We start from the raw sequence: 27653 nt of genomic DNA on the forward strand, positions 1-27653 counted from the left end.
ACAACCTGAGTGGTATGTTTCTTCTCCTTAGGAGAATACTATAATCCAGCTCAAATTTATTGAAAAATAATGATAAATAAATTACTCCTATCCTTGGTTCTTTTTAACTTTAAAGAGCTTGGAAAACCTTCATTCTAGTAATATGTTAATAAAAAGGTAATAATTTCACATTAGGAGTTGAACTATCTTTTTGGTAATGTTCATGATGAATGCTATTATTCAAAAGCATTTAGTTCTTTGTACCTTCACACTAACAGTATATTACTGTTAAAGTTCTATCCTTGGATAGGAAAGCTAAATTTTTATCAACATTATCTTAACAATATCTCAACATTATCAACAATATCTTAGTGTATCTCTTTCAAAACTTAGGCCATCTGACCTTGTAAAAAACTTACAATATCAATGTTTTTCTTCCATACTAATCTGCATTCATGCTGTCATACTCATACATGAGTTGTGTGTGAATTGCATGCATTTGCTGTTAATGTCAACAATACTGCACTGAATCATAGCTTAAAAGTTCCTTTTGTTTTTCCTCAATTATTTTTGATAATTGAGGAAAAAGCTTTATGTCATGTTTAAAGCTTCTACACAAGCACACATTATATCTCAACCCTACAAATAGAGTAATTCTATACTTATTACTTTACCCACTACAAATGTTTAAGTTTATTTGCCTTACTTTTTTTTTTTTTTTCTTTTTTACAGGTAATGTTACTAAATTACCAAAAGAACTAGCCTCTACCTGAAGTTTTGAACCGAAGTCTTTAACAAGAATATTGATTTTGACATGTCAAGATTACACTTACATATAATATGTGCATTGTGTAAGTGTAATACATAGACATTTGTTTATATATCTATACTGTAAGTTCAGCCAGTGGATACAGGTGTGTGTTTTTTTTTTTTTTTTTTTTTAATATTATAAGTCAAACTTTTAAAGAAGAATTGGTGACATGAGCAGTGATACAAAAGATAATGGTATGGGTTCAGGTCAAAAACACAAAAGAACCCGAAGGGGCAAGAAACGAAAATTTAGAACAGACAGTGAACTGTCTAGCCAGCCAAAGAGTGAAGATGATCACAAGGACTCTTACCAGCAGCCTGATTTAACAAGTGATGATAACTGTACTTTTTCAACCCAAAGTGACAAGCAAGCAGAACCAGAAACTCGGCATTTTAAAGTAACATCAACCCCAATCAAAAAAAAGAAAGGTGTCTCTGTGCTTATAAGGCCATTACAAGTTCCCAGAGCTCCATTCAATTCTACACAGTTCATAATCGATGATCATGAAAATTCTCGTTTGTATTTCAGTTTTGAGAGTCCTAATCCTCACAGTGAAGAAGATGAACAAGATACAGATGAAAGTATTAAAAAAAATGTAGGTAGCTATGGAGAAGATGCAGCTTTCAGAGATATAGATTATGAATATATATCACCACATGATTCAGATGTGACTGCCTTTTATGCCAGAGATTTTGAATTGGCGTATAGTGGTGCACGATTTGAAGAACTGATGGAGTGTCCTCACGATGAACTTGTTGGAATATATACAAAACTCGAACGCCGTGTTCGTGAAATCCAAAAAGAGTTTGCACTTTGTGATCCATTAGCAGAACTTCAGAAACAACTTTTGCATTTACAAGAAGAAAATGCTGAACTACGACATCACAATAAGCATCTGAAACGAGCTCGCCAGAATGGCAGTGAAGATTGTAGTGGATCAACAAGTGATGAAAATTCACAAGATGAAAATGTTGCAGATGACTAACCGTTTTGCAAACTATTTTAATATCATCAGTGATTCATTTCACTTTTGTTTTTTGTTCTAATATTACCCATGGATGTTCATTTCATTCGGTGCATTTGTTATAACAAATGCAGTAATTGTATAATGTGATGCCCAGACATAAACATGTGTACATTGTTTTATTTATATTATTGTAGAGTCAGTAAATCTTTCTGATATCCCAAGGTTTTGCCTACTTAGGTTACTAGTATGCATACACACACACATGCAATAATTTAGAGGATATACATTTTAGAAATGTCTGATTTAGCATGAAATCATAGTTGCATTTCAGGTGGATTTTTGCCAGTTTATACTAATTACTGACATAATGGCTGCTAGGCACATTATTAGCTATTTTATACCTATCCACATGTTAATCTAATGCCTAATATATTAATTACAATAGAAAATCTAATAAAATAAAAGTAATTAATAAATCTTATATGGACATTACTTGACAAAGTTATTCAATTATCGGTTTAACTAATAAATTATATGATATTTGGATATTAATAGTGCAAAATATTGTCAATTTGAGAGCTAATTAATAACTAAATTGTAATTGATAGCAATGTCATTTTAATTAACAATAAATTGGGAATGAAATGCAAAACCCGACAGGTATATATATCAGATATAAAAAGAGACTTATTAAGCTAGATATTCAAAAAGGCTATCTGAATGAGGGGTAAATAAAATGCTGTCAATAAGGTGTGATCAAGAACCAGACATAAAAATAATAAAATTGTAAATGTAATGAATAATTAATACTAATATTTGATGTTAATTATTCTGCAAGGACTGGTAAGACCTTTCAGAATATTGCAGCCAACAAATACTTGGTAAGATCACCTATTTAAACTACGGTATAATGTACTGAGGAAATCACTTGAATATTATTAATCTATTTCTTATAATTTTATTTGTAGAAGAATAACAGAAGTTTACCTCAATATGATACATAGAACACTTCCATATGATACTCTCCAGAAATTAAAACAAATAAAAGATTAACACAAAATGATTACAGTAAAAAATCAATTGAAAACAATTCAAAAAGCGATTAAAAAATTAATTTAAAAAAAAGTTTAATGAAAATCATTTTTCACAATTTACGTTAATTGTGTAGTTGGTTGGTGGAACAGACTTCCATCCCTTGTCGTGGAAGTTGATAGCCTAAATAAATTTAAGGCTCAGCTGGACAGGTATTTCTAACGAAGATGGTATTCCAGAAGGGTGAAGTGGAAGTGGTTTTTTTTTTTTTTTTTTTTGGCTGATGCTGCATAAGCTTGCTTTCTTGCATCAAATGCTAATGTTAAACTTTTTAAATGAATTCTTTAATTGTTTTCAATTGATTTTTTACTGTAATCATTTTGTGTTAATCATTTATTCATTGACGTACAAGTTAGTGCAATTGCATCATTAAGTATAAGCAGTCATTTATTCATTTTAATTTCTGGAGAGCATAAGTATTCTACGTATCAGATTGAGGTAAACTTCTATTACTCTTCTGCCAATATTGATATCAACGTAGAACGTATTGATCCTTATAGCTCTGTTACATACTATCAAATTTATAATTTTATGCAGCAATTTGGATAAATTTAATTTAAATTTTAGATAGGGTGGAAGCACTATGGGTTATAGTGTATTGGCCCATCAGTCCAGTTGTTCCAGTGTAAAGAACCCAAGTTTCATGTTACATTTTGCTCAATGAAAAGAGTTATAAAATTATTGTTGGTATGCTATTCCAAAAAGAGTATTGGTAGATTTATTGTGGAAATTTATAAAGTAAAAATGAGGAAGAGGAGTTCCTGGTTACAGTGTTATTAGAAAGTGAACCCTATTTGAGTACAGATGAACTCAGGGAAGGGGCATTATGAGAAAGCACATAAAATAGTACTATTTTATCTGCCATCAAACCCTGCCCAAGTGCAATAAAATCAGTGGGAGATTAACATAGTGAATCAAATCAAGCACATAAGCAAATGCCATCAGTGGTCCTATTGGGATTAATGTAGTGGTAACATTTATTTATTGCATCTCTAAAAGCTTCATTCATATGATAGTTAATGAATCTTATATTATTAACTTAAATCTTAACCTATTTAGTAATAGTAATGGCTGCATAGTGCAAGAAAGCCTATGGCTTATGCTGCACCAGCCAAAAAAAAAATCCGAATAAAACAATGATAAAAAAATAATAATAATTAATAAAAGAAAAGGAAATTAAACCTATCATCCTATGCGCTTCCCTGACCCGAAGGTACTCTCCAGATGGATGACCTTTGAATTTCCCCAAACTGCCAGCCTCTATCACCCATGTAGGCAACATATTTCAGTAATTTATAACTTGCTGGCTGAAATAAAACTTCCTGCAGTCCAATCTAAACATTTCCCCCCGTAACTTGAATTTATGTCCCTTAGTTCTAGCATCATTTATAATCTTGAAAATATCGTCCTCATTCATTTTACTGATGCTTCTCAGAGCCTTAAACATCTCAATCAAATCTCCTCTATAATGGGGGATTTTAATTTCCCAGATATTGACTGAAATTTGTGGGTTGGTCACTCACACATTAGCAAGGCTTTTGTGGATTTATTGGATGATTGTTTTCTACATCAGCATGTTCGGGAGGCAACTAGAGGGAGTAATACTCTTGATTTGATTATCAGTAGTGATTCTTCATGCATTAAGAATCTGCAGATAGAGGAACCACTAGGTGTCAGTGATCACTATGTGCTGAAGTTGGATTTACTTAAAGAGGTAACTACCATCAGGGGTAAAGTGAAGGGTTATTGCTTTCGTAAAGTCGACTACGATGGTCTGAGACAGTATTTAAATTCTATACAGTGGGACCAACTGACGATGTTACCAACAGCAAATTCAAAATGGGAAGCATTCAAAAAACTTATCTTGGAGGCTACTAGGCTTTACATACCAACTAAGAAATATTGTTCAAGGTTTAGGCCTAAATGGATGTCAGATGAACTAAGGAGACATATGGCAGAGAAGAAAAACGCTTCGGATACGTATAAATTAACACGTGACACAGAAGCCTATGATAGATATAAGTTGATCTGTAACCAAGTTACAAAGAAGGTTAGGCAGGCGAAGGCAGATTACGAGAAATCTTTGGCAAAGGATGCAAAGAAAAACAGAAAAGAGTTCTTTTCTTATGTAAACTCTAGAAGGAAGGGGATGAATCAGATTGGTCCACTTGATATCGATGGTTCAACTGTTGATGATCCTGCTCAGGTAGCTAACAAACTAAATGAATATTTTGCATCGACATTCACACATGAGGAGTTATTCGCGAGGGGAATGCCAGAGGTGTATTCAACTCTGGCAGTAAGCTAGATAATCTTGTAATAACTGAGAGTAAAGTGGAGGAGAAATTGTTGAAGATAAACACAAGAAAGGCACCTGGGGTGGATGGGATCTATCCAGTTATATTAAAGGAGGCAGCAAAGGAAGTAAGCAAACCCTTAGCCATAATTATGAGAGCTTCCTTGGACTCAGGCTAAGTACCCATAGACTGGAGATGTGCAAATGTAACCCCAATTCACAAAGGAGGATCAAAGGCTGACACAAGTAATTATAGACCTGTGAGTTTAACTTCTGTTCCAGGAAAATTAATGGAGGCACTGGTTAAAGAAGCACCGCAGAATCATCTAGACAAGACTTCAGTTATAGCTCTGACACAGCATGGTTTTGTTAAGGGGAAGTCTTGCCTGACCAATTTGATTGGATACTATGATGCAGGGAATAACTTTGATATTACATACTTGGATCTTAGAAAGGCTTTTGATACTGTTGCACACGGAAGACTGCTGCACAAATTGGAGCAGTGTGGCATTGGAGGCAAATTGCTGCTGTGGATAAAGGGATGGTTGAGGGGGAGAAGACAGACTGGTAATCAATGGACACTGCTCATCGTGGACTAATATTATTAGTGGAGTCCCTCAGGGTTCAGTGTTAGATCCATTATTGTTTTCTGTATTTATAAATAATATTGATGATGGTATATCAAGCTTAATGTCCAAGTTTGCAAACGATACAAAGGTTGGCAGGGTTGTTAAGGACACTACTGACGCTATGCTGCTGCAACATGATCTGGAAATGTTGAGAGGTGGCAAATGAAGTTTAACATTGACAAATGTAAAGTACTACATATGGGAAGCAGCAACGTATCAACTCTGTGGTACTACACTGACAGTGGTAGAGAATGAAAAGGACCTGGGGGTAATTGTGCAGGCAGATATGAAGTTCTCTGAGCAGTGCAGATGGGCTGCAAGAGTAGCTCATGGTGTCTTATCAATGATATACAGGAATTTTTCTAGCAGGGATAAGGAGGTGATTATTCCCTTGTATAAGGCAATGGTCAAGCCACACCTTGAGTACTGTATACAGGTCTGGAGACCTCATTTCAAGAAGGATGTAGAGCTGCTGGAACGAGTACAGAGAAGGGCAACAAGGTTAGTGAATGGAACAAAGGGTTGCTCTTACGAAGAAAGGCTTAAGTTTTGCAAATTACAGTGTCTGGAGACTAAGCACCGGCGAGGTGATCTGATAGAGGTGTATAAAGCCTTGAATGGTTTGAGCATGCTCAATGGTGATGGGATTCTGCCTCTTGCTCAGAATAATCACCTGAGAGGGCATAAATTCAAATTGAGGAAAGACAGATGTAGGATAGATGTCTGGAAATTTGTCTTTAGCCAGCGGGTAGTTGGTTGGTGGAACAGACTTCCATCCCTTGTTGTGGAAGTTGATAGCCTAAATAAATTTAAGGCTCAGCTGGACAGGTATTTCGAACAAACGGAGGGGTGAAGTGGAAGGTTATTTTGTTTTTTTTCTGGCTGATGCTGCATAAGCTTGCTTTCTTGCATCGTATGCCTCTTCTAATGCTAATGCTAAGGTGTCTAGTTTCCAAACTCTGCAACCCACATATTCGAAGTCTTTCTTCATAAGGACGCCCTTTTGCCAATCTCACTGGGCGAGTTAACCGTTTTTGCACCCTTTCAAGAAGCTCAATGTCTTTCTTTAGGTGCAGTCTCCATACTTGAACACAGTATTCCAAGTGTGGTCTAACAAAAGCCTTATATAATAGGATTATCACGTCCCTATGTCTTCTTGCAAAAGTTCGATAGATCATCGATAGGACACCATGGGCCTTCCTGGCTATCTGTTTACAATGGTCAGAGAATTTCATGTCTGACTGTATCGTAACACCCAAGTCCCTTTCCTCCAGTACTGGGTTTAATTGAACTCCACCAAGTGAATAAGTTATTTTGGGATTACTGTTTCCCAGGTGTAATACCTTATACTTTGTTGGATTAAAGCATAGCTGCCATTTTCTGACCATTTCTGAAGTCTATCTAGGTCTCTCTGAAGAAGCTCAGCTTGACAGTGATCATTAACTACTCTACCAATTTTAACATCATCTGCAAATTTAGACATCACGCCCTCTATCCCTTCATTGATGTCGTTTATGAAAATTAAAAACAACAGTGGTCCTAATACTGATCCTTGAGGAACCCCACTTCTTACATCAACCCAATCTGAGGAATAGCCATTTATCACAACCCTCTGCCTCCTGCCCTGAAGCCATCCTGCTATCCATCTAAGGATTTTCCCCTCATGTGGGACTGAGTCAAAAGCTTTGCTGAAATCTAAATAAACAATGTCGAAATTATTCCCTAAATCCAGCTTGTGAGTGACCCTTTCAAGATAGTGAACCAGGTTTGTTAAACATGATTTTCCCTTTACAAAACCATGCTGAGTATCCTTGAGAATTTCAATTTGATCCAAATGATCCTGAATTCCACCCTTGATCATTGCCTCCATGATTTTTCCTACCACTGAAGTCAGACTGACAGGTCGATAATTTCCCACTTCACTGTTAGAGCCACCCTTATGTATGGGAGATACATTGGCACTTTTCCAATCCAAGGGAATCTCCCCAGAGTCTAGTGATGCTCGCATAATTAGCCTCAATGGTTCAATGCACTCACTTGCCATCTCCTTTAAGGAATAGAGTATATTCCATCAATTCCCAGGAGCCTTACTGGCCTGTAGGCTCGAAAGTTTTTTCATTAAATAATCTTGCGAAATTTCAATATCATTAATTACATATTTTTCAACTTTGTCCCACAATTTCCCATTGCCACAAAAGGTTTTTCATTTGTAAATATCTATGCAAAATAACTGTTGAGTTCATCTGCGACGGCAGCTGGTGTATTTAATACTATCTCCTTTCCCTTAAGTAAAGGTCTGATCTGGTTTGTCCTGCTCTTCTTGGCATTTATATATGTGAAGAATTCCTTATTCCCTCCCCCCCTCTATTTAATATGCTAATCATATGTTTGAGGGTGCTGCTAATGTGTATTGGCCTGTGTTTGGGTTCTAATCACTTTTCTGTACCTTTTTAGTATATTTGACTCACAATTTGTAAGTTTAATAACATTAAAGCTGAATTCATCCCATTTATCATTTAGCTTAATATAGATTTTATTGCTGGATAGTCATATATATTTTTAAATCTAAGTTGATATTAATAGCTGCCAAAATTATATTATTACATACTACTATATGTATATGTGGAAATAATGATAATATATGTATTTTATAATAACATATATATTTTCAATGATCATTGAATTATACCCACCTACATAATACTGTGTTCGGCCACATTCACACTGATAACAGCTGCTTTTCGCTTAGGCATTGATTCCACAATACGTCTGAAGACATCAGTAAGTGTTTGCAGTCCGTGCTTCCTGCAAGGCTTTCCACAGTGTCAGAACAGATGACAGTTATGTGTCCATGTGCCTCACTTCCCATTCCAAAACATCCCACATGTGTTCAATTGAATTGGTGTCAGGCAAATTTGTAATCCAATGAAGATGGATGATATCTTCACTATGTTCCTTGAACCGCCCGATGTCACAGCTCATTATCATCTTGGAAGATTCCGTTTGGGAAAAAATACCTCGTGGCAGGATGCATATTATCTCCTAAGAGCTGCCAGTAGGCCTCACCAGTGAAACATTGGTCCATATCCACCAGGGGTCCTAGTTCTTGCCAGCAAAATATGCCCCATATTAAGCAACCACCGTCACATGCCTAGATAATGGGCACCATACACGATGGATTTCTGTTGTTTGTGCCACACACAGAAGGCATCTGTTGGCATGTTTTACCATATATTTGGACTCATCAAACCAGAACACTTGTTTCCATTGGCCAACCAGAATGTTGTTGACACTACAGCATTCACTATCGATGATAATTATCAGTGAAGAGAGGGTATCTCTTGTTTCGTTTGCTGTGAAACCCCATGAGTACATCTGAGTGTGCGGCACATCATTTGGGATATTGTATTGCAATGTCAGCTGTTGCACAGTGACCTGTCATTGAGCCTGTACAACGTGCTGCACTTTTGCTCTCCCCAGACGTCATCCTTGCATAATCCTTTACATTTTTTCGGTAGCAGGAAGCATGCAACACACAAACTCCTACAATTATGCTATTTTGAAGCTCCATGATGTCTTTACTACATCTCATAATTGCTACTTTTTCACTTTGGCTTGCACAACCAGATGAAAATTACCACTGCTCTAGCATATGAAGCTGTTTGACTTTTTAAACTGCATGCTATGAGGCATAGTCTATTATGGATGGGGTAGTCATAATTCAATGTATATGTTATTTGTTTTGTCCTGTATGTGTAGACACACAGAACACAAATGCAGGTGCCAGATCACCAGCGTACTTAGTAATTGTTTTTTTAAACTGTTATTTTAAAATTAGTCTTTATATCTTCAAGCACAAAGTATTTTGAAATTTGTGTTTTATGTGATTTGTTATCAAATGTGTAATGATGATTAACAGCTGACCGTTATGCAGCAATTTTTATGACAGTGTGAAAACTAAAAAATTATCTGAAGATATGTTCTGCACATTTTTATAAATGGTGGTATTGTGAATTTGTAATTGGTTTTGGCTGGGATTTTCTGATGAATTTGATGTTAAAACTGGATGCTATATCACCATTTAAATTTTTTTTTAATGAACTTCTTTTTTCTCAATGGGAAAATCATTTCCCACCCCTTGTTTAGCCTAAAAATGCCACCAGAGTACTTCTGAAGTGAATTCGAACTGCTTTTATTTGGGAAAAAAAAATTTTAACTTTGAAATTTTATTGGGTGGGACAATAGTTATAAACACAAGGAGATGTAGCACATAACTATGCTTGTATAGCTAAACACACCTGTTGAAGAGTGTACACCATTTACAGTTTAGATTAAACACTGAGATTTGGATTTGTTCTTACTACTGAATACATCATGAATAGTCAACTAATAGAACAAACTTATCTGCAAAAAGATCTAAATTCGAAAACATTTACTCTTCCATTTCACAAGTATAGATGGTCTCAGTTTAAATCTCAACTGGCTTCCCTTTTCTAGTCACATGGACCCAGCTGGTCGAGATGCTGAGGCTTTTGCAATTACCAATCAATTCACACAGATTGTTCATGTGATAATTCATGCATAAGGAATTTGCAGATAAAAGAACCATTAGGTGGCAGTGATCAGAATGCATTGATGAGAGATTTACTTAAGGATGTAACTACTATCAAGGTAAAGGGAAGGGGTTTTGCTTTCATAAAGGTGATTACAGTGGTCTCAGACAGTTTGTAAATTCTATGCGGTGGGACCAACTGATAATGTTATCAATTCTGAATATAAAGCATTCGAGGACAAAACATAGAAGCTACTAGGCTTTTCATACCAACTAGGAAATACTATTTAAGGCTTAGACCTAAATGGATGTCAGATGAACTAATGAGACTTGTGGCAGAGAAGAAAAATCCATGGGATGCATATAAATTATCAGGTGTCATAGTAGATATAAACTAATCTGTAATAAAGTCAAAGAGGAGGTTAGGCAAGTGAAGGCAGATTACAAGAAGTCTTTGGAAAAGAATGCAAATAAAAAGAGCAAAGACTTCTTTAATTAGGTAAACACTAGAAGGAAAGTGATGAAATACATTTGTCTGCTTGATATTGATGATCCTGCTCAGGTAACCTGACACACTGAATAAGTATTTTGAATCTACATTCACACATGAAGAATTCTTTAGTGAAGTGGATGCCAGAAGTTTATCAAACTCTAACAGGGAGCTAAATGATTTTATCATAACTGAGGAAAGTGGAAGAAAAACTGTTGAAGTTAAACATAAAAAATGCACTTGGGTTAGATGAGGTCTATCCAGTAATATTAAGGGTGGGAGGTAAGTAAACAGTTAGCCATAATTATGAGAGCATCTTTGGATTCAGCAGAAGGCTCCACAGACTGCAGATGTGCGAATGTATCCCCAGTCCACAAAGGCCAGCACGAGCAATTACAGACCTGCTAGCTTAACTTCTGTTCCAAGGAAAATAATGAAGCCACTGGTTAAAGAAGTAATGCAAGACCATCTAGACAGGAATGAAGTTTAACTTCAGTCACAGCGTGGGTTTCTTAAGGGAAGATCTTGTGTAACCAACTTGATTGGATACTATTAGCATCACTAGAGGCATACAATGCAAGAAAGCAAGCTTATGCAGCATCACCCAAAAAAAAAAACTCCGATTTCACCCCTCCGTTCGTTCAAAATACCTGTCCAGCTCAGCCTTAAATTTATTTATGCTATCAACTTCCACAACAAAAGATGGCAGTCTGTTCCACCAATCAACTACCCATGGGCTAAAGGCAAACTTCTGCACATCTATCCTACAACTGTCTTTCCTCAATTTGAATTTATGCCCTCTCTCAGGTGATTATTCTGAGCAAGAGGAACAATCCCATCAGCATTGAGCATGCTCAAACCATTCAAGGCTTTATACACCTCAATCAGATCACCTCACAGGTGCCTAGTCTCTAAGCACTTTAATCTGCAAAACTTAACCTTTCTTTGTAAGAGCAACCATTTGTTCCATTCACTAATCTTGTTGCCCTTCTCTGTACTCAATCCAACAGCTCTACATCCTTTTTAAAATGAGGCCTCCAGACCTGTATACAGTACTCGAGGTGTGGCCTGACCATTGCCGTATACAAGGGGATAATCACCTCCTTTTCCCTGCTAGAAACATTTCTGTATATTATTGACAAGACACCAACCACGAGCTACAACCACATGCAGACTGTCCGCACTGCTCAGAAAACTTCATATCTGCCTGCACAATTACCCCCAGGTCTTTTTCATTTTCTACCACTGTCAGTATATTACCACAGAGTTGATACATTACTCTAGGGTTACTGCTTCCCATATGCAATAATTTACATTTGTCAAAGTTAAACTTCATTTGCCAACTCTCAGCCCATCTGCTCAACTTTTCTAGATCCTGTTGCAGCAGTGTACTGTCATTAGTGTCATTAATAATCCTGCCAACCTTCGTATCGTCTGCCAACTTGGACATTAAGCCAGATGTACCATCATCAATAGCATTTATAAATACAGAAAACAACAATGCACCCAACACTGAATCCTGAGGGACTCCACTAATAACATTAGTCCACGAAGAGCAGTGTGTATTGATTACCACTCTGTCTTCCCCCCACTCAACCATCCCTTTATCCATAGCAGCAATTTGCCTCCAATTTATGCAGCAGTCTTCCAAATGCAACAGTATCAAAAGTCTTTCTAAGATCCAAATATATGATATTAGAGTTATTCCCTGCATTCAGTTGCTTTGTGACCACATCATAGTATCCAATCAGATTGGTCAGACAAGACTTCCCCTTAACAAAACTGTGCCGTGTCCAAGCTATAACTGAAGCCTTGTCTAGATGATCCTGCAGTGCTTCTTTAACCAGTGCCTCCATTAATTTCCATGGAACAGAAGTTAAACTAACAGGTCTATGATTACTTATGTTGCCCTTTGATCCTCCTATGTGAATTGGAGTCACATTTCCAGTCCATGGATACCTCTCCTGAGTTCAAGGAAGCTCTCATAATTATGGCTAAAGGTTTGCTTACTTCCTTTTCTGCCTCCTTTAATATAACTGGATAGATCCCAGGCACCTCTCTTATGTTTATCTTCAACAATTTCTCCTCCACTTTCCTCTCAGTTATTACAAAATCATCTAGCTCACTGCCAGAGTTTAGTTCACCTCTGCCATTCCCCTCGCTGAATAACTCCATGTGTGAATGTAGATGCAAAATACTCATTTAGTTTGTTAGCTACCTGAGTGGGATCATCAACAGTTGAACCACCGATATCCAGTGGACCAATCTAATTCATCCCCTTCCTTCTACAGTTTACATAGGTGAAGAACTCTTTGCTGTTTTTCGTTGCCAAAGATTTCTCATAATCTGCCTAACCTCCTTTGTGACTTGGTTACAGACCAGCTTATGTCTATCATAGGCATCCATGTCACTCTTTAATGTATCCCGTGCATCTTTCTTCTCTGCCATATGTCTCATTAGTTCATCTGACCTCCATTTAGGCCTAAACCTTGAACAATATTTCTTACTTGGTATGTAAAATCTAGTAGCTTCCAAGATTAATTCTTTGAATGCTTCCCATTTTGAATTTGCTGTCGGTAACATCATCAGTTGGTCCCAACATATAGAATTTAAATACTGTCTCAGACCTCCGTAGTCACCTTACGAAAGCAAAAACTCTTTCCTTTACTCCTAATGGTAGTTACTTCTTTGAGTAAATCCCATTTGAGCACACTATCACTGCCGCCTAGTGGTTCCTTTATCTGCAGATTCTTAATGCATGAGTGTTAAAGGAACCAGATGCAAAAAAATAATTTTGATATCCTACACCTTGAATTTCATAGTGTACAGATTGAAGCAGTGTGATTTATTAATTAGCATTAGTAGAGGCATATGATGCAAGAAAGCAAACTTATATAGCATTAGCCAAAAAAAACCCCTTCCCATTTCACCTATTCATTTATTCCAAATATTGGTCTAGTTCTGTTGTAAGTTGTTGACCTCCACTACAGCAGATGGAAGTTTGTTCTAACTATCAACCACACACTGGCTAAAAGCAAGTTTCTGCACATCTATTCTACAATTATCTTTCCTCAATTTGAATTTGTCCCCTCAGGTGAGTAATTTGATTAAGAGGAAGAATCCCATCAGCATAGAGCTTGCTCAATCCATCCAAGGCCTTATACACATCAGTTAGATCATCTCACAGTGCCTAGTTTCCAGATGCTGCAGTTTGCAGAGCTTAAGCCTTTCTTGGTAACAGCAACTATTGTTCCACTCACCAATCTCGTTGCCCTTCTCTGTGGTGCCTCCGTAGCCAGGTGGGAAGGAGCAGCAGTGCGTAGCACACGCTTCTTGATTAGACCGGGGTTTGAGCCCATCACCACCAAATAAAAAGGATGCGGAAAGGTCAGGGAATGACCACCGCATATTCCTGGAGCAATATGGCCTTAGTTACTAATGCTCCTAAAAACCAAATAACAACAACAAGCCCTTGTTCCAGTAGCTCTACTTTCCTAAAATTTGGCCTCCAGCCCTGTATACAGTACTCAAGGTGTGGCCTGACCATTGCCTTATACAAAAGGACAATCACCTCCTTATGCTAGCAAAATTCCTGTATATGATTCACAAGACACCATGAGCTACTCTTGCAGCCTGTCTACACTGCTCAGAAAACTTCATATCTGACTGCACAATTACCCCAGGTCCTTTTCATTCTCCACTATCTCGTTAACATACCAACTGGTATTAATATACCAGTAGGAATAACCGCAGATTACCAGTAGCAATAACTGCAGATTAACATACCAGTTGGTATGTTAATCTATGGTTATTGCTACCCATATGCTGTACTTTACATTTGTCAATGTTAAACTACAGCTTCCACCTCTCAGCCCATCTGCTCAACTTTTCCAGATCCTGTTGCAGTAATGTACTGTCATTAACAACTCTGCCACCCTTCATATCACCTGATATACCTTCATCAATATCATCGATAAATACAGAAAACATTTGGCCCAACACTGAACCCTGGGAGACTTTACTAATAACAGTAGTCCACAAAGATCAGTGTCCATTGATTACCACTCTCTGTCTTCCCCCACTTGACCATCCTTTTATCCATTGTAGCAACTTGTGCTTAATGCCAAAATACTCCAATTTGTACAGTAGTCTTCCATGTGCAACAGTATCAAGAGCTTTACTAAAATCCAAATTGATATCAAAATTATTTTTTGCATCCAGTTCCTTTGTGGCCACATAGTATCCAATCAGATTTATCAGACAAGACTTTCCCTTAACAAACCCATGCTGTGTCTGAACTATAAGTAGTCTTGTCTAGATGATCTTGCATTGTTTCTTTAACCAATGACTCCATTATTTTCTGTGGAACAGAAGTTAAAGTAATAGGTCTGTAATTACTCGCAGGAGCATATTCAGGGATGGGCATATGCTCCCCCACCTTAACCAAAAATTTTAAATTATAGAAAAAGAATGTTCATGTGGTGTTCTAAAAAAAATCAGACACCTGGTTGCCGTGCCTCCCCTCACAATGATACCCGGACCTGGTTGCCATGCCCCCCCCCTACAGTGATACCTGGATATGCCACTGATTACTTGTGTTACTCTACCAGGGTTTGAGCCTGTCACCCAAATACGGAGGATGCGGAAAGGTCAGGGAATGACCACTGCATATCCCGGAGCAGTATGGCCTTAGTTGCTAATGCTCCTTAAAACCAAATAACAAACAACAGCTTGTGTTACTCTGATTCCCCTTTGTGAATTGGGGACACATTTGCACATCTCCAGTCAATGGGGACCTCCCCTGAGTCCAAAGAAGAAATTATGGTTAAGGGTTTGTTTACTCCTTTGCTGCTTCCTTTAATAAAACTGGATAGATCTCCTCCACTTTGCTCTCAGGTGTTACAAAATCATTTAGCTCCCTGCCAGAGTTTGATAGGCTTTTGCCCTCCACTTCCCTACAGCCTTTCTCATGTGTGAATGTAGATGCAAAATAATGATATTGATGAAAGCATTTCAGGCTAAATGTTCTAGTTTGCAGTTTATTATACAAAAGTTGGCTTGGTGGTTAATGACAGTATGCCACTGCAACACAATCTAGAAAAATTACACATGTGCTAATAAATGGCAATTAAAGTTTAACATTGACAAATGCAAGATACTGCATATATGTGTAGCAGTAATTGCAGAGTAGTGTGCCAGCTGTGTGGTACCACGCTCAGATAGTGGAAAATGGAAAAGGCTTGGGGTTAATTGTGCAGTCAGATATGAAGTTCTCTGAAGAATGCTGATAGGCTGCCAGGACAGCTCATGGGGTTTTGTAAATGAAATACAGGAATTTTGCTAGCAGGGATAAGGATATGATTATACAAGCTACATCTTGAGTACTGCATACAGATCTGGAGGCTTCATTTTAGGAAGCATGTAGAGTTGCTGGAATGGGTGTAGACAAGGGCAACAAGATTGGTGAGGGGAACAGAAGGGTGGTCTTCAAAAAGACTTCAGTTCTGCTAACTGCAGTGTCTGGACACGAGGCACCTGCCAAGAGATCTGATTGAGATGTTTATGGCTTTGAATGGATAAAGATAGCTCAATGCTGATGGGATTCTTCCTCTTGCTTGCATTATGCACACGGGGAAACATGAATTCTAATTGAGGAAGGATGGTTTCAGAATAAATGCGGAAGTTTGTCTTTAGCCAGCATGTGGTTTTATTGCTGGAACAAACGTCTATCTGTTGGTATGGAGGTGGATAGCTTAAATGAATTCAAGGAGAATTCATTTAAGCTAGACAGCACGGGCAAACTATGGGAGGGAATGAATAGTGAAATGGGAAGGTTTTTTTTGTTTTTGATGATGCTATGTAAGCTTGCTTTCTTGCATCATTTGCCGCTACTAATATTAAGTACATAGTCAAGGTGAGTGGTCCTCTAGACACCTCAGATCATAACTTGGTGATGGTCCCTTCTCCGATGGAGCCTTTCTCTTTTGGGAATTTTATACCTTGTGTTATTTGGCATTGCAGGAATGAAAAATAGAATTATCTGCACAGTTTATATTCTTCTTTTCCTTATTGGGTTACTGTTTTAAGTCTTCTGATGTCAATGTTCTCAGATTGTATCAGTGAAATTATTTTTGTTGGTCCTTTTTTCCCATATTCCACTTTAAAAATCTCATCCTTTGTTGAAATCTTGGCTTCCCAATAAATGTGCTAAGGCTGTTCAATATAAGAATGTTGCATATTGAAATTGGCTTGTATCCTATCCCCTGGTTCATTTTATGGCTTCACCAAAGCTCACAACAATTGTAAAGCAGTTATTAATGAGTACAAACTTGATTTTGAAGAGGCTGAGTGTAGAAAACTTACTTCTTTTCCAAATGGTAGTCAAGCATTTTGGTCTCTTTCCAAAGCTTTTGGCTGCAACTTTTGACCATCTCTATTCCCACCTCTGTAAAAACCTAATGGTTCTATTATCACTTCTTGCTAAAGATAAAGCCAACCTTCTAGCATCATACTTTTTTCTAACTCTTGTATTGATGATCATGCTAAAACATCTCTTACTATTCTGAGTACACTTCTTTCAATGCCTCCTGTGGTCTTTTGTCAAAAGGATATCAGAATTTGGAACAATCTTGCTTCCAAGAAAGTTCCTGGCCCTGGTGATATTTCTTAACTTGTTTTCAAAACCTGTGCTCCCGAGCTTACTACTGTTCTGTGTTGCCTTTTTACACTTCCTTATTCTACCAGGTTTTCCCTTCTGCTTGCAAATTTGCTCATATCCAGCCAGTTGCTAAAGAAGGTGAAATCCCTCTTGTCCAGTTATCATCCCATTGCACTTGTACTCTTTCTAAAGTAATGGAGAAATCCATTAACTGCCAACTCCTAAACTGTCTAGAAACCTATCTGATCAGTGATTGCCAGTATGGATTAAGTCAGTGTCAATCCACTGGTGATGTACTGACTTATATTACTCACCTATGGAAAAGTTTGGTGAAACTCAAGCAGTTGCTCTTAACATTTCAGAGGCTTTGATCATGTTTGGCATAAAAGGTCTTAAAATAAGCTTCCATCTTATGTTTTGCCAACTGTTTTTTGTAATTGGGTATCTAGTTTTCTTTTTGATTGCTCACTGTGGGTGATGACAGATAGCTCTCTCTCTGTCTTCTAAATTTTCCACTAATGCAGGTGTTCTCCCAGGTTCAGTTTTTTCTTCAAATATTCTCTACCAGTTCCTTAAACGCTGAGCTCCAAGTAATTTTCCAGTGGGGCAAAGATAACTTAGTTGATTTCAGTCCTGTCTTATATCTCACAAAAAGGATTCTTCTGCTCCCATACTTATCTTCAATGACTCTTAGATTCCTAGAGAAGAGCACATATCTCTATTAAGGATTACCCAGACTTCTAATCTCTCTTGGCATAAACACATCACGAATATTGCTTCCTATGAATCTAAAAATGATGCAGAGGAAACAAATTCAAATCTGCTCCACCATTGAATATTGTTCCCACATCTGGGAGCAATATTCTTGGGCTTATAGACTCCACTGAAAAAAGGGTAGTTAATGACCCATCTCTGTTGTGTTGTGGCTGTATACCTTTTGTATAGATACTTCTATGGGCACTTCTGAATTGGATTTCTATAATTCTCTCTCTCTCAAAGCAGTTCAAAATTTTGAATATACCCTTCCTTTCCTCTGTGTAGATAAATATATATGAAATATATATTTATCTACAAAGGCTTAATTATCAAGCTTAATGTCCAAGTTTGCAGATGATACAAAGGTTGGCAGGGTTGTTAAGGACACTACTGACAGTATGCTGCTGCAACAGAATCTGGAAAGGTTGAGCAGATGGGCTGAGAGGTGGCAAATGAGGTTTAACATTGACAAATGTAAAGTACTACATATGGGAAACAGTAACCCCAGAGTAGCGTATCAAATGTGTTGCACAACACTTCTTTACTTATGTAGAGAAAGAAAAGCAGCTGGTGATAATTGTGCAGTCAGATATGAAGTTTTCTGAGCAGTGCAGACAGTGCAAGAGTAGCTCATGGTGTCTTGTCAGTGCTATAACAGGACTTTTTCTAGCAGGGATAAGGAGGTGATTATTCCCTTGTATAAGGCAATAGTCAGGCCACACCTTGAGTACTGTATACAGGTCTGGAGGCCTCATTTTAAGAAGGATGTAGAGTTGCTGGAACGAGTACAGAAAAGGGCAACAACATTAGTGAGTGGAACAAAGGATTGCTCTTATGAAGAATGGCTTATTTGCAAATTACAGTGTCTGGAGGCGAGGTGATCTGATAGAGGTGTATAAAGCCTTGAATGGTTTGAGCATGCTCAATACTGATGGGATTCTTCCTCTTGCTCAGAATAATCACCTGAGAGGGCATAAATTGAAATTGAGGAAAGACAGATGTAGGATAGATGTGCGGAAATTTGCCTTTAGCCAGCGGGTAGTTGGTGGAACAGACTTCCATCCCTTGTTGTGGAAGTTGGTAGTGTAAATAAATTTAAGGCTGAGCTGGACAGGTATTTGGAACGAACGGAGGGGTGAAATGGGAGTGGTTTTTTTTTTTTTTTTTTTTGGGTGATGCCGCATAAGCTTGCTTTCTTGCATCACATGTCTCTACTAATGCTAAATACAATTCTGTTAATTGCAGTAATTTAAAAAAAAAATTAGTGCTGTAACCAATGCTAAGCTGATAAAGCTGAGAGGGATGTATAAGTATACTTGCATTGTATTTAGAACAAATGTACCGTGACTAGGTTTGCCTGTGGCTTGTCTCAGTTTAGTAAATGATATAATTTTTTCCTGTTTATCATACTCCTTCCCTCACATTCCCTCCAAATATTTTCCCAAATGGAAAATATTTGGAGGCATATAAGTACAATAACTGGGTTGTCAGATTAATAATTTAGAAAATACAAAATATTCTAAATTATTAATCTAGCATAATACACTGAATTGTCTCACCATTTAAATATATTCTTCTGCTTCAATAAATCATTGCCATTTTGTAGTTCCTTGATGAGATAGGATTGTGTGTGTATGCACGTGCACGCAAGGTGTGGCAATAAAGTTCCCAGACTGGTGCTGTTGTGGTCATATTTGATGAGTTCGAAAATAAATAGAATTGGGTATTTTGTAATTCAAATTTCCTCCAACAGATGGTGATACAGAGATTGCCCGGTAGACTGGCAGGTTGCAAGTAACAACTAGTTTCATTAATAGCATTAACTTTCCACATAGTGATTTTACAATGGAATAACAAACAAATATCAAATTTTGCTTTAAAACTTATGCAACAGAAACATATGAAATGTTAAGAACTGTTTATGGTAATGGAACATTAAGCCATATCAGTGTGTTTAAATAGTATAACAGTTCAAAGATGGATGTGAGGATGTTTGCAATTACCCAAAAAGTGGGCATCCACTACCTCTCGAAATCAGAGTTGTTAAAGTTCGGAAAATTGTGGCAAGAGAACATCGTTTGACCCTCAGAACGATGGCTGATGAGTTGGATACAAACAAGGAGATGAGTCATCAATTGCATGATGATTTATGGGAAAGGAAGATCTGTGCAAAATTTGTCCCTCACAGATGAACAGAAGCAATGATGAGTGTCTTCATGTAAAGGTTTTGTCCAGAAAACAGTTCTAATTTCCTTGACTGTATTATCACTGGAAATGAGTGTTGGGTGTTTCAGTACAATGCAAAGATGAAACGTCAGAGCCTGGAGTGGACTTCAAAATCATTGCCAAAGCCCAAAAAGTTTTAAACAGAAGTCCAGGATCAAGACAATGCTGATCATATTTTTCGACAAACAATGTGATTCATAAGGAATTTTTACCTGAAGGGGAGTGAGTCAATACTGTGTTCTACCTATAGGTGGTCCTATGCCTATTTAAGAACATTTCCTGGGTGAGGCTGCAATTTCAAGAGAAAGACAACTGTTTCTTGTTGCCTCACCCATTCCACAATTGTTGTGATGACATTTCTGATGAAACGTGGCATTGTACAGATCAGCCATCCACTCTACTCTCCTGATCTAGCACCAGCAGGCCTCTTACTCTTTCTCAACGTGAAAAAGAAGAAAAAAGTTTTTCTTCTCTGAAAGGAAAGATTTCAGGATGTTGAGGACATAACTGCTGAACTGAACAATCATCTCTTTGGATGCCTTTGCTGATTCTTTTCAGAAACTTTTCAAATGGTGTAACTTTGAATGAAACTAAAACCATTTTTGAGCTCCTTCACTTTGTGTTATTTTTATTGCACCAGTCGGGGAATATTTCCACGCCCATTAGTACACACATTAAAAATAAATTTTAATTAAATAAATAGTAAAGAAAATGGGTAAAAAAAAAAAGATAGTAAGATATGCATTGGTGACTGCAAAGCATTACTTACCACATCTTTCCAGAATGGTGCAGATTGAATATGTAAAATTAAGAAAATGCTAGCAGAAAGGTAAGCCAACTACAAAGGAAACCAACATTCAACTATAGCAACAAAAGAAAGGGGGAACTAAATTGAGAATGAGGTTGTAGAAGGAATGTATTTCTAAAACAATTGAGAATAAATGTTAGTTAATATAAATTTAACAGTAACTCTTGATGGCACCAATGCCAAATTGCATGAAGTATCACTATAAATGGAAACAAAAAAACAACCATGATAACATGATTGTTTCTGTATTCTCAATTTACTTTTTCTTTTATGTATTTCACTTTTGCTATTGTGAAATAATGGTTGTCTTTGTATTTACTTCTTACCTGGGTTACTATTCTACTAATATTTTCTTAATTTACATATTCTACTTATGTTATATATTTAGTTTTAATTCCTCAGACAATGAAGTTATTGCAAATTTAATTCTAAATTGTTTTCCTACAATTTTTAGAGGTTATTTAGTACTGACAGTAAAACAAATTTTGATTATCTGCAAGGATAAGGCTCTATTATCTTATAAAAAGCATTGGAAATTCGTTTTAACTTAGAAATCAACATTACGATTGTTGTCTCTGTTGGTTGTTTATCCCACTTTTTTCACTTTAGCATTAGTAGAGGCATTTGATGCAAGAAAGCAAGTTTATACAGCATCAGCCAAAAATAAATAAAAAATAACCACTTCCACTTCACCCCTCTGTTCGTTCGAAATACCTGTCCAGCTGAGCTTTAAACTTATTTAGGCAATCAACCTCCACGACAAGGGATGGGAGTCTGTTCCACCAACCAAACACCCGCTGGCTAAAGGCAAATTTCCGCACGTCTATCCTACATCTGTCTTTCCTCAATTTGAATTTATGCCCTCTCAGGTAGGATTATTCTGAGCAAGAGGAAGAATCCCATCAGCATTGAGCATGCTCAAACCATTCAAGGCTTTATACACCTCTATCAGATCATCTCTCTGGTGCTTAGTCTCCAGACACTGTAATTTGCAAAACTTAAGCCTTTCTTCGTAAGAGCACCCCTTTGTTCCATTCACTAATCTTGTTGCCCTTCTCTGTACTCATTCCAGCAGCTCTACATCCTTCTTGAAATGAGGCCTCCAGGCCTGTATACAGTACTCTAGGTGTGGCCTGACCATTGCCTTATACAAGGGAATAATCACTTCCTTATCCCTGTTAGAAAAATTCCTATATATCATTGACAATACACCATGAGCTACTCTTGCAGCCCTTGTCTTCTATTTTATTGTATATTTTAATAGCAGTTAAAGTAGAGCAGATCAAGTTTATTGAGATAATTTTGGTTTCAAACTGTTTTAATATATTGTAAAATGTTATGTAATAATCTGTTAAAGAATATCTGGCTTTTTGTTAATAGTATATGTTCCTTGTGTGTGATACTTAATTATTATAATTAAGTATCAAACACAAACATGGTACTATTGGGCTGAAGGTAAGGAAGACAGGAAGGTACCTGTTGTCATTAGGCTTGAATTTATGTAGATTATAATTTTCAGGAAATACATATGATGGAAGGTTATACAGAAAAGAGGTACAAAGGATAAGTGAAAAGAGAAGTGGAATTACAGATGCCTATTCAGAACAGTGCCCATGTTCTGAATAGGCATTAATACCTGGAAGTAGATACATAAATACTGCATGCACCAGAAACTTGAACATCTGTGAGATAGAGAACTAACAGAATTCACAATAGATTGTTCATTGATTAGCCCTCTTTTTTTTTTTTTTTTTCACCCTCACAGATGTAGAAAAATTATTCTGTAGCAGTACTCGGAGTAAAAAAAAGAATCCAGTTTTTTAATGCAGAGGAATACTCAAGATGTGTTTATGCCGAGAGAGAGATAGATTAGAAGTCAGGGTAATGCCTAATGGAGATGCAACCTTGTCTAGATCGCTGAAGATGGGCAATAGAGCAGGACTCTTTTTTTTTTTTTTTTTTTTGTGAGAATAAGCCAGGACAGTTTCTGAAGGATTAAAGTTAACAGTTTTTAATGAAAATCAGACATATTATAATTAACAATAATTATAATTTTATTGGACAAAAGAAAGGGCTAAGGTATTTTGTCATATTTTTATTATGCTCACCTGAATCCTTTTATGACTATTATAAATTATTTAGGAAAAGCATTTACTATAGGTTTAGAATTCATTTATAATTAGAAATATTTACAAGAACTTAAAATATAATTTTTTGACATAGAATTATTTCTTGCAAAGGTAGTTCTTTGCACAGTATAAATTTAATTAAATATTAACTAAATTTTCTTATTGGTAAGAAAATAAGTTGGTATTAATCACATTTTCCATAGTGACATAAAGAACAATGTTACAGTGAACACTGTGGAAACATGGGCTAGCAGGTGAGAATGACTATTGCAATGAGAACTATCCATGAAGGCTGTCAGGAGCTCATTTACAAGAATTTTGACATCTTCCTGTTCTCGACATGATGATACTCCAGCTGCTCCTGTACAGTATTTAAATGCAGTCCTTAGCATACTGAAAGAAATGAAACAGCTATTGTTGCTTTGAATCTTTCATATAATTTCTTATAAAATATTATTTTTATACATCTGCATTAAACAAAAAGGCATGTATTGCCCATCCCACGCTAAATAAGGAAACATTGTAATATGAATACAGTTCAAACTGTTTTTCAAACAAATTTTGAATAACAAAAGTCTGTTTCTACAGGAAAAATGCTTTTGTTTATTTCACATCTGTATTGTATTGTAGACACAAGGCTATAACACAAAGTGAACAGTGTTATTTGTGCTATTCTATTGTAACAGTATGTGCAGCACTAACTCATTCTGGCAGTCAAATGAATGAATCATAGGTAAGTACAGAAAAATTTGTAAGAAAATGTTCAAACATATAACAACATTAGTTATAATGGGTTTATTAAAACTGGATTACAGATCAAAATGTATATCTTAAGTTAAATTTAAATGTTAATTTTTGATTTATAATCCAGATTTAATAAACTGTGATGATCTGCAAAATTGCAGGCCATCACAAACAGAATGGAACCAAAATTTATGTGTGGAATATTTATAGCCAGCCTGATTTGATATTATTTGTGTTTGCATTTAGTTAGTTTTTTTTATTCATTGCATTTACATGTATTTAATTCAAACTAGTAAAAGTTTTTATAAAATATAAATTTTTATACTGTAAAGCAGGGGTCCCCAAACTTTTAGAGAAGTGGGCCACATATGAATTTTTGGAATATTTTGCAGCCAGAGAAAATTCCTAATTACTGAAAACTACATTCTCTGCATAACATTATTATTATTAACCATATGGTGCAAAGAAGCTTGAGGCTTATGCTGCACTAGCCAAAAAAATTCCCAAGTTACCCTGAGAGAGAGAGAGAGAGAGAGAGAAGTAGAAAGGAATCACCAAGATAGAGAAGAATGATGATATCCAGCTCAGGACCCCTGGGTGTGCCAAGCCCATACTCACCAGATGTGAGCCCCTGGGGTGATTAAAGTTATCAGAGAAACATTTTATACCTACCTGTATCTACAGATGTAATAAAATATAAGGATATGTAATAAAAAATATACCAGTTTGTCTATATGAAATTTTACTTATTTATTGTATTAATCGCAAAAATACAGTTAGTAATACAATAAAATTATAAATATGTGCAATGAATGTGGTTGTAAAGTGTGACTAAGTTTCTAATATTGGATTTTAAAGTACTAGTTCTAATTCTTAAAAAGTAAATGCCGGTCGGTTAGATGTGATTGTATTTTTGATTTTACCTATTTCATTTTTGAAAAGGTCTGCTCACATATATGTACTTCCAAAAATTGGTGTAACCTTTCTTGCAAAATTTTTAATTTTTGGATAATCTGACTCTCAGATAATGTTGAATAAAATTGAATTAGATTTTCATTTTTAAATAGTCTTTAGTGCGTCGTTAGATTGAAGATCTACCAACTCTAATTGTAAATTCTCATCAACATCGTTGACTGGTATGTCAAACTGATTTTGAAAAAGTTCAAACACCTTTGAATTATTTTTAAAATCTATAACTCCAGTTTTGTTTCAAATGCTTTGACATTATAATACAGTTGACTGACAAGTTTGTCTTGTCCTTGTAGTTTCATATTAAGAAAATTCAGGTGTTCACATATATCTGTTAAAAAGGCAAGGTTCCACAACCATTTGAGATCTGACAGTTCCGGAACTGGTTGCAATTTTTTGTTCATAAATAGATCTATTTCGATCCCAAGTTCAAAAAATCGCTTCAACATGTTACTGCGACTCAACCATCATACTTCGGTGTAGTACAAGAAATCACAGTATTCAGCCTCAATAGTTTCAAGAAAATTTTTGAATTGCCAATGTTTCAAATTAGTCTTGTAAATAAAATTTACTGTTAATATTACAGTTGACATGACAATCTATGCCCAAAAATTTTCTGCACAAAGACTGCTGGTGAATTATACAATGAAATTGCATTGGTTTTTTAATATTTTTACTCTCAAGATATTTATGAAGCCAACCCATGAACCCAATTTTAGTATCATCTGTCATAATCGCTGATAGCAAATTCCAGTTCAATTTGAGGCTGTCAATTGCTTCTGACACACTCGAAAATATATTTTCACCTGTTGTTGTATCTTTCAAGATTTTTAATGCAACTAGTTCTTCAATTACTGCAAAATTTTGATTTACACCTTCAATATAAATTAGTAATTGAACTGTATGGCTTGTATCTTCATTCTCATCATTTGCTATTGAAAAATATGTGAATTCACAAACTTTCTCTGAGTTGATTTTGAACATCGGCTCCTAAATCTTCAATTCTTCTCGTTACAGTTGATGAAGATAAACTTACCGATGCAAAATTCTTTATTTTCTCCGGACATACTTCTTCTGCAGTTGCCAACAAATTTGTTTCACTGTAAAAGCCCTTCCTCCTTTGGCAATGATTTGGGAGGCTTGAAAACTAGCTGTAACTGCAGATAAATTTTGAAGAGTAAAAGTTCTAATCTTCTGTTGTTGACTTTGAAAAGTTTGGGTTGGTTCTTGGAGTTTTTTTCTGCTGCAAAGCTCCTTGAAATTTATAATTTGAGGCATGTTTCATGGTGTAGTGGCATTTCACATTATATTCCCTGAACACCGAGCTTCATTGCAAATAAGATGTGCAAGTATCATTGAGTAGTGCAAAAAAGTAATTAATTGGCCACCACTCATTAAAAACACGACACTCAACATCAACTTTTCTTTTTTTCGACACATCAACTTCAACATGATTTTTATGGGGTCACTGGAATAAAAAAAAAAATAATACTTATGAATGTTGAAGTAAGTAAGCACTGACATGTCTTAAAAATATAAAACTATATTATTAATTATAATATAGTGTAATAAGGTGGCGTTTTGAGTGTCTTACCGATACCCATCAACAGACCATGCTGTGGAGAGAACAGAAAGGGCTATAAATTTGAATACACACAAGTCGTGATTCACACAGAATATGAAACATTGACACTAAATTAATTAACTTTGTTATAAACAAAATACATAAAGTAGGAAATATGCCAAATAAAGCAGGTTAATAAACATATTCTCATATGCACTGGCAGAGCTAGTTCATTCTCATCCATAAGAATATGCTTTAGTTGATAACCCAATAAAATTGAAACATGCATGTTGGTGTCATTCCCAACCGATCACTGCAGCAAACTAAAGGTTTATTTTCATAAAATATTCTCCTGAGTGGCAGAGGTGGCCTGTATAATATCATTAGTTAATTAGGCAAATATACATTGCTGCCAATTAAATATTAAGTGATGCAAGCTAATTTGAATGCTGACTTGAAATATGAAAGACCTTTTAAAATCTGATTACAAATAGTTCTATAATTAAGGATGAATTTGGGGGGGGGAAGCAAAAGATTTGTATCTGTATAATGTAATAATATTTTCATGAGGAAATCCTTTCCATAGGAATGTTTCATATACTTAATTTCCATGAAAATACAGAGCTTTTACCTATATTTCAATAAGATAACTAAATACACCTAATGCTTAGTTAACATACATCCAGTAATGTATATTCATAATGATAATGTTTGTCTGATATATGTACACATATCTGCAGTTATATAAAAGAATGTTATTCTTGTTTCAGACACAGTTTGTGTGAACCCACAGCTCCTGAATCTGAAAATTTGTATGGGAGTAGGTGACAGTGAGAGTAAATAATCTTGCTCCTTTTAATTTAAGTTTTGCTGGTTTCAAAGATAGAAGATCTGTGCTGAACTGCATATTATAAAATTGATAGACACTGCTGTTAGTACAGACTCAGAAGCTTATGGGTTTCTCCATAGATTATTAGAAGTCA

General features: G+C 36.1%; 2 protein-coding genes across 2 annotated transcripts in view; one reads left to right on the plus strand and one right to left on the minus strand.

Moving 5' to 3' along the window:
* The first annotated feature begins 914 nt into the window (after window positions 1-914).
* Window positions 915-1978, plus strand: LOC150086933 (uncharacterized). The gene has a single exon (XM_090371690.1). It carries the CDS (start codon window positions 960-962, stop codon window positions 1773-1775), a length of 816 nt encoding a protein of 271 aa, XP_090227816.1. The 5' UTR covers window positions 915-959; the 3' UTR covers window positions 1776-1978.
* A 21510-nt stretch (window positions 1979-23488) lies between these two features.
* The window catches only part of LOC150086934 (uncharacterized), a 64321-nt gene continuing 60156 nt past the window's right edge, over window positions 23489-27653 (minus strand). Inside the window, exon 5 of the mRNA XM_090371691.1 lies at window positions 23489-23786. Within this exon, the coding sequence (XP_090227817.1) occupies window positions 23582-23786 (205 nt within the window). The 3' untranslated portion in view covers window positions 23489-23581. The remainder of the gene's footprint in view (window positions 23787-27653) is intronic.

Source organism: Mastigoproctus giganteus, chromosome 4 (assembly GCF_048544385.1).
Source record: "Mastigoproctus giganteus isolate SK-2022 chromosome 4, ASM4854438v1, whole genome shotgun sequence".
Lineage (NCBI taxonomy): Eukaryota > Metazoa > Arthropoda > Arachnida > Uropygi > Thelyphonidae > Mastigoproctus > Mastigoproctus giganteus.

Coding starts and splice junctions, on each gene's coding strand:
- LOC150086933 (XM_090371690.1), top strand. CDS start 960: ATGAGCAGTGATACAAAAGATAATGGTATGGGTTCAGGTCAAAAACAC.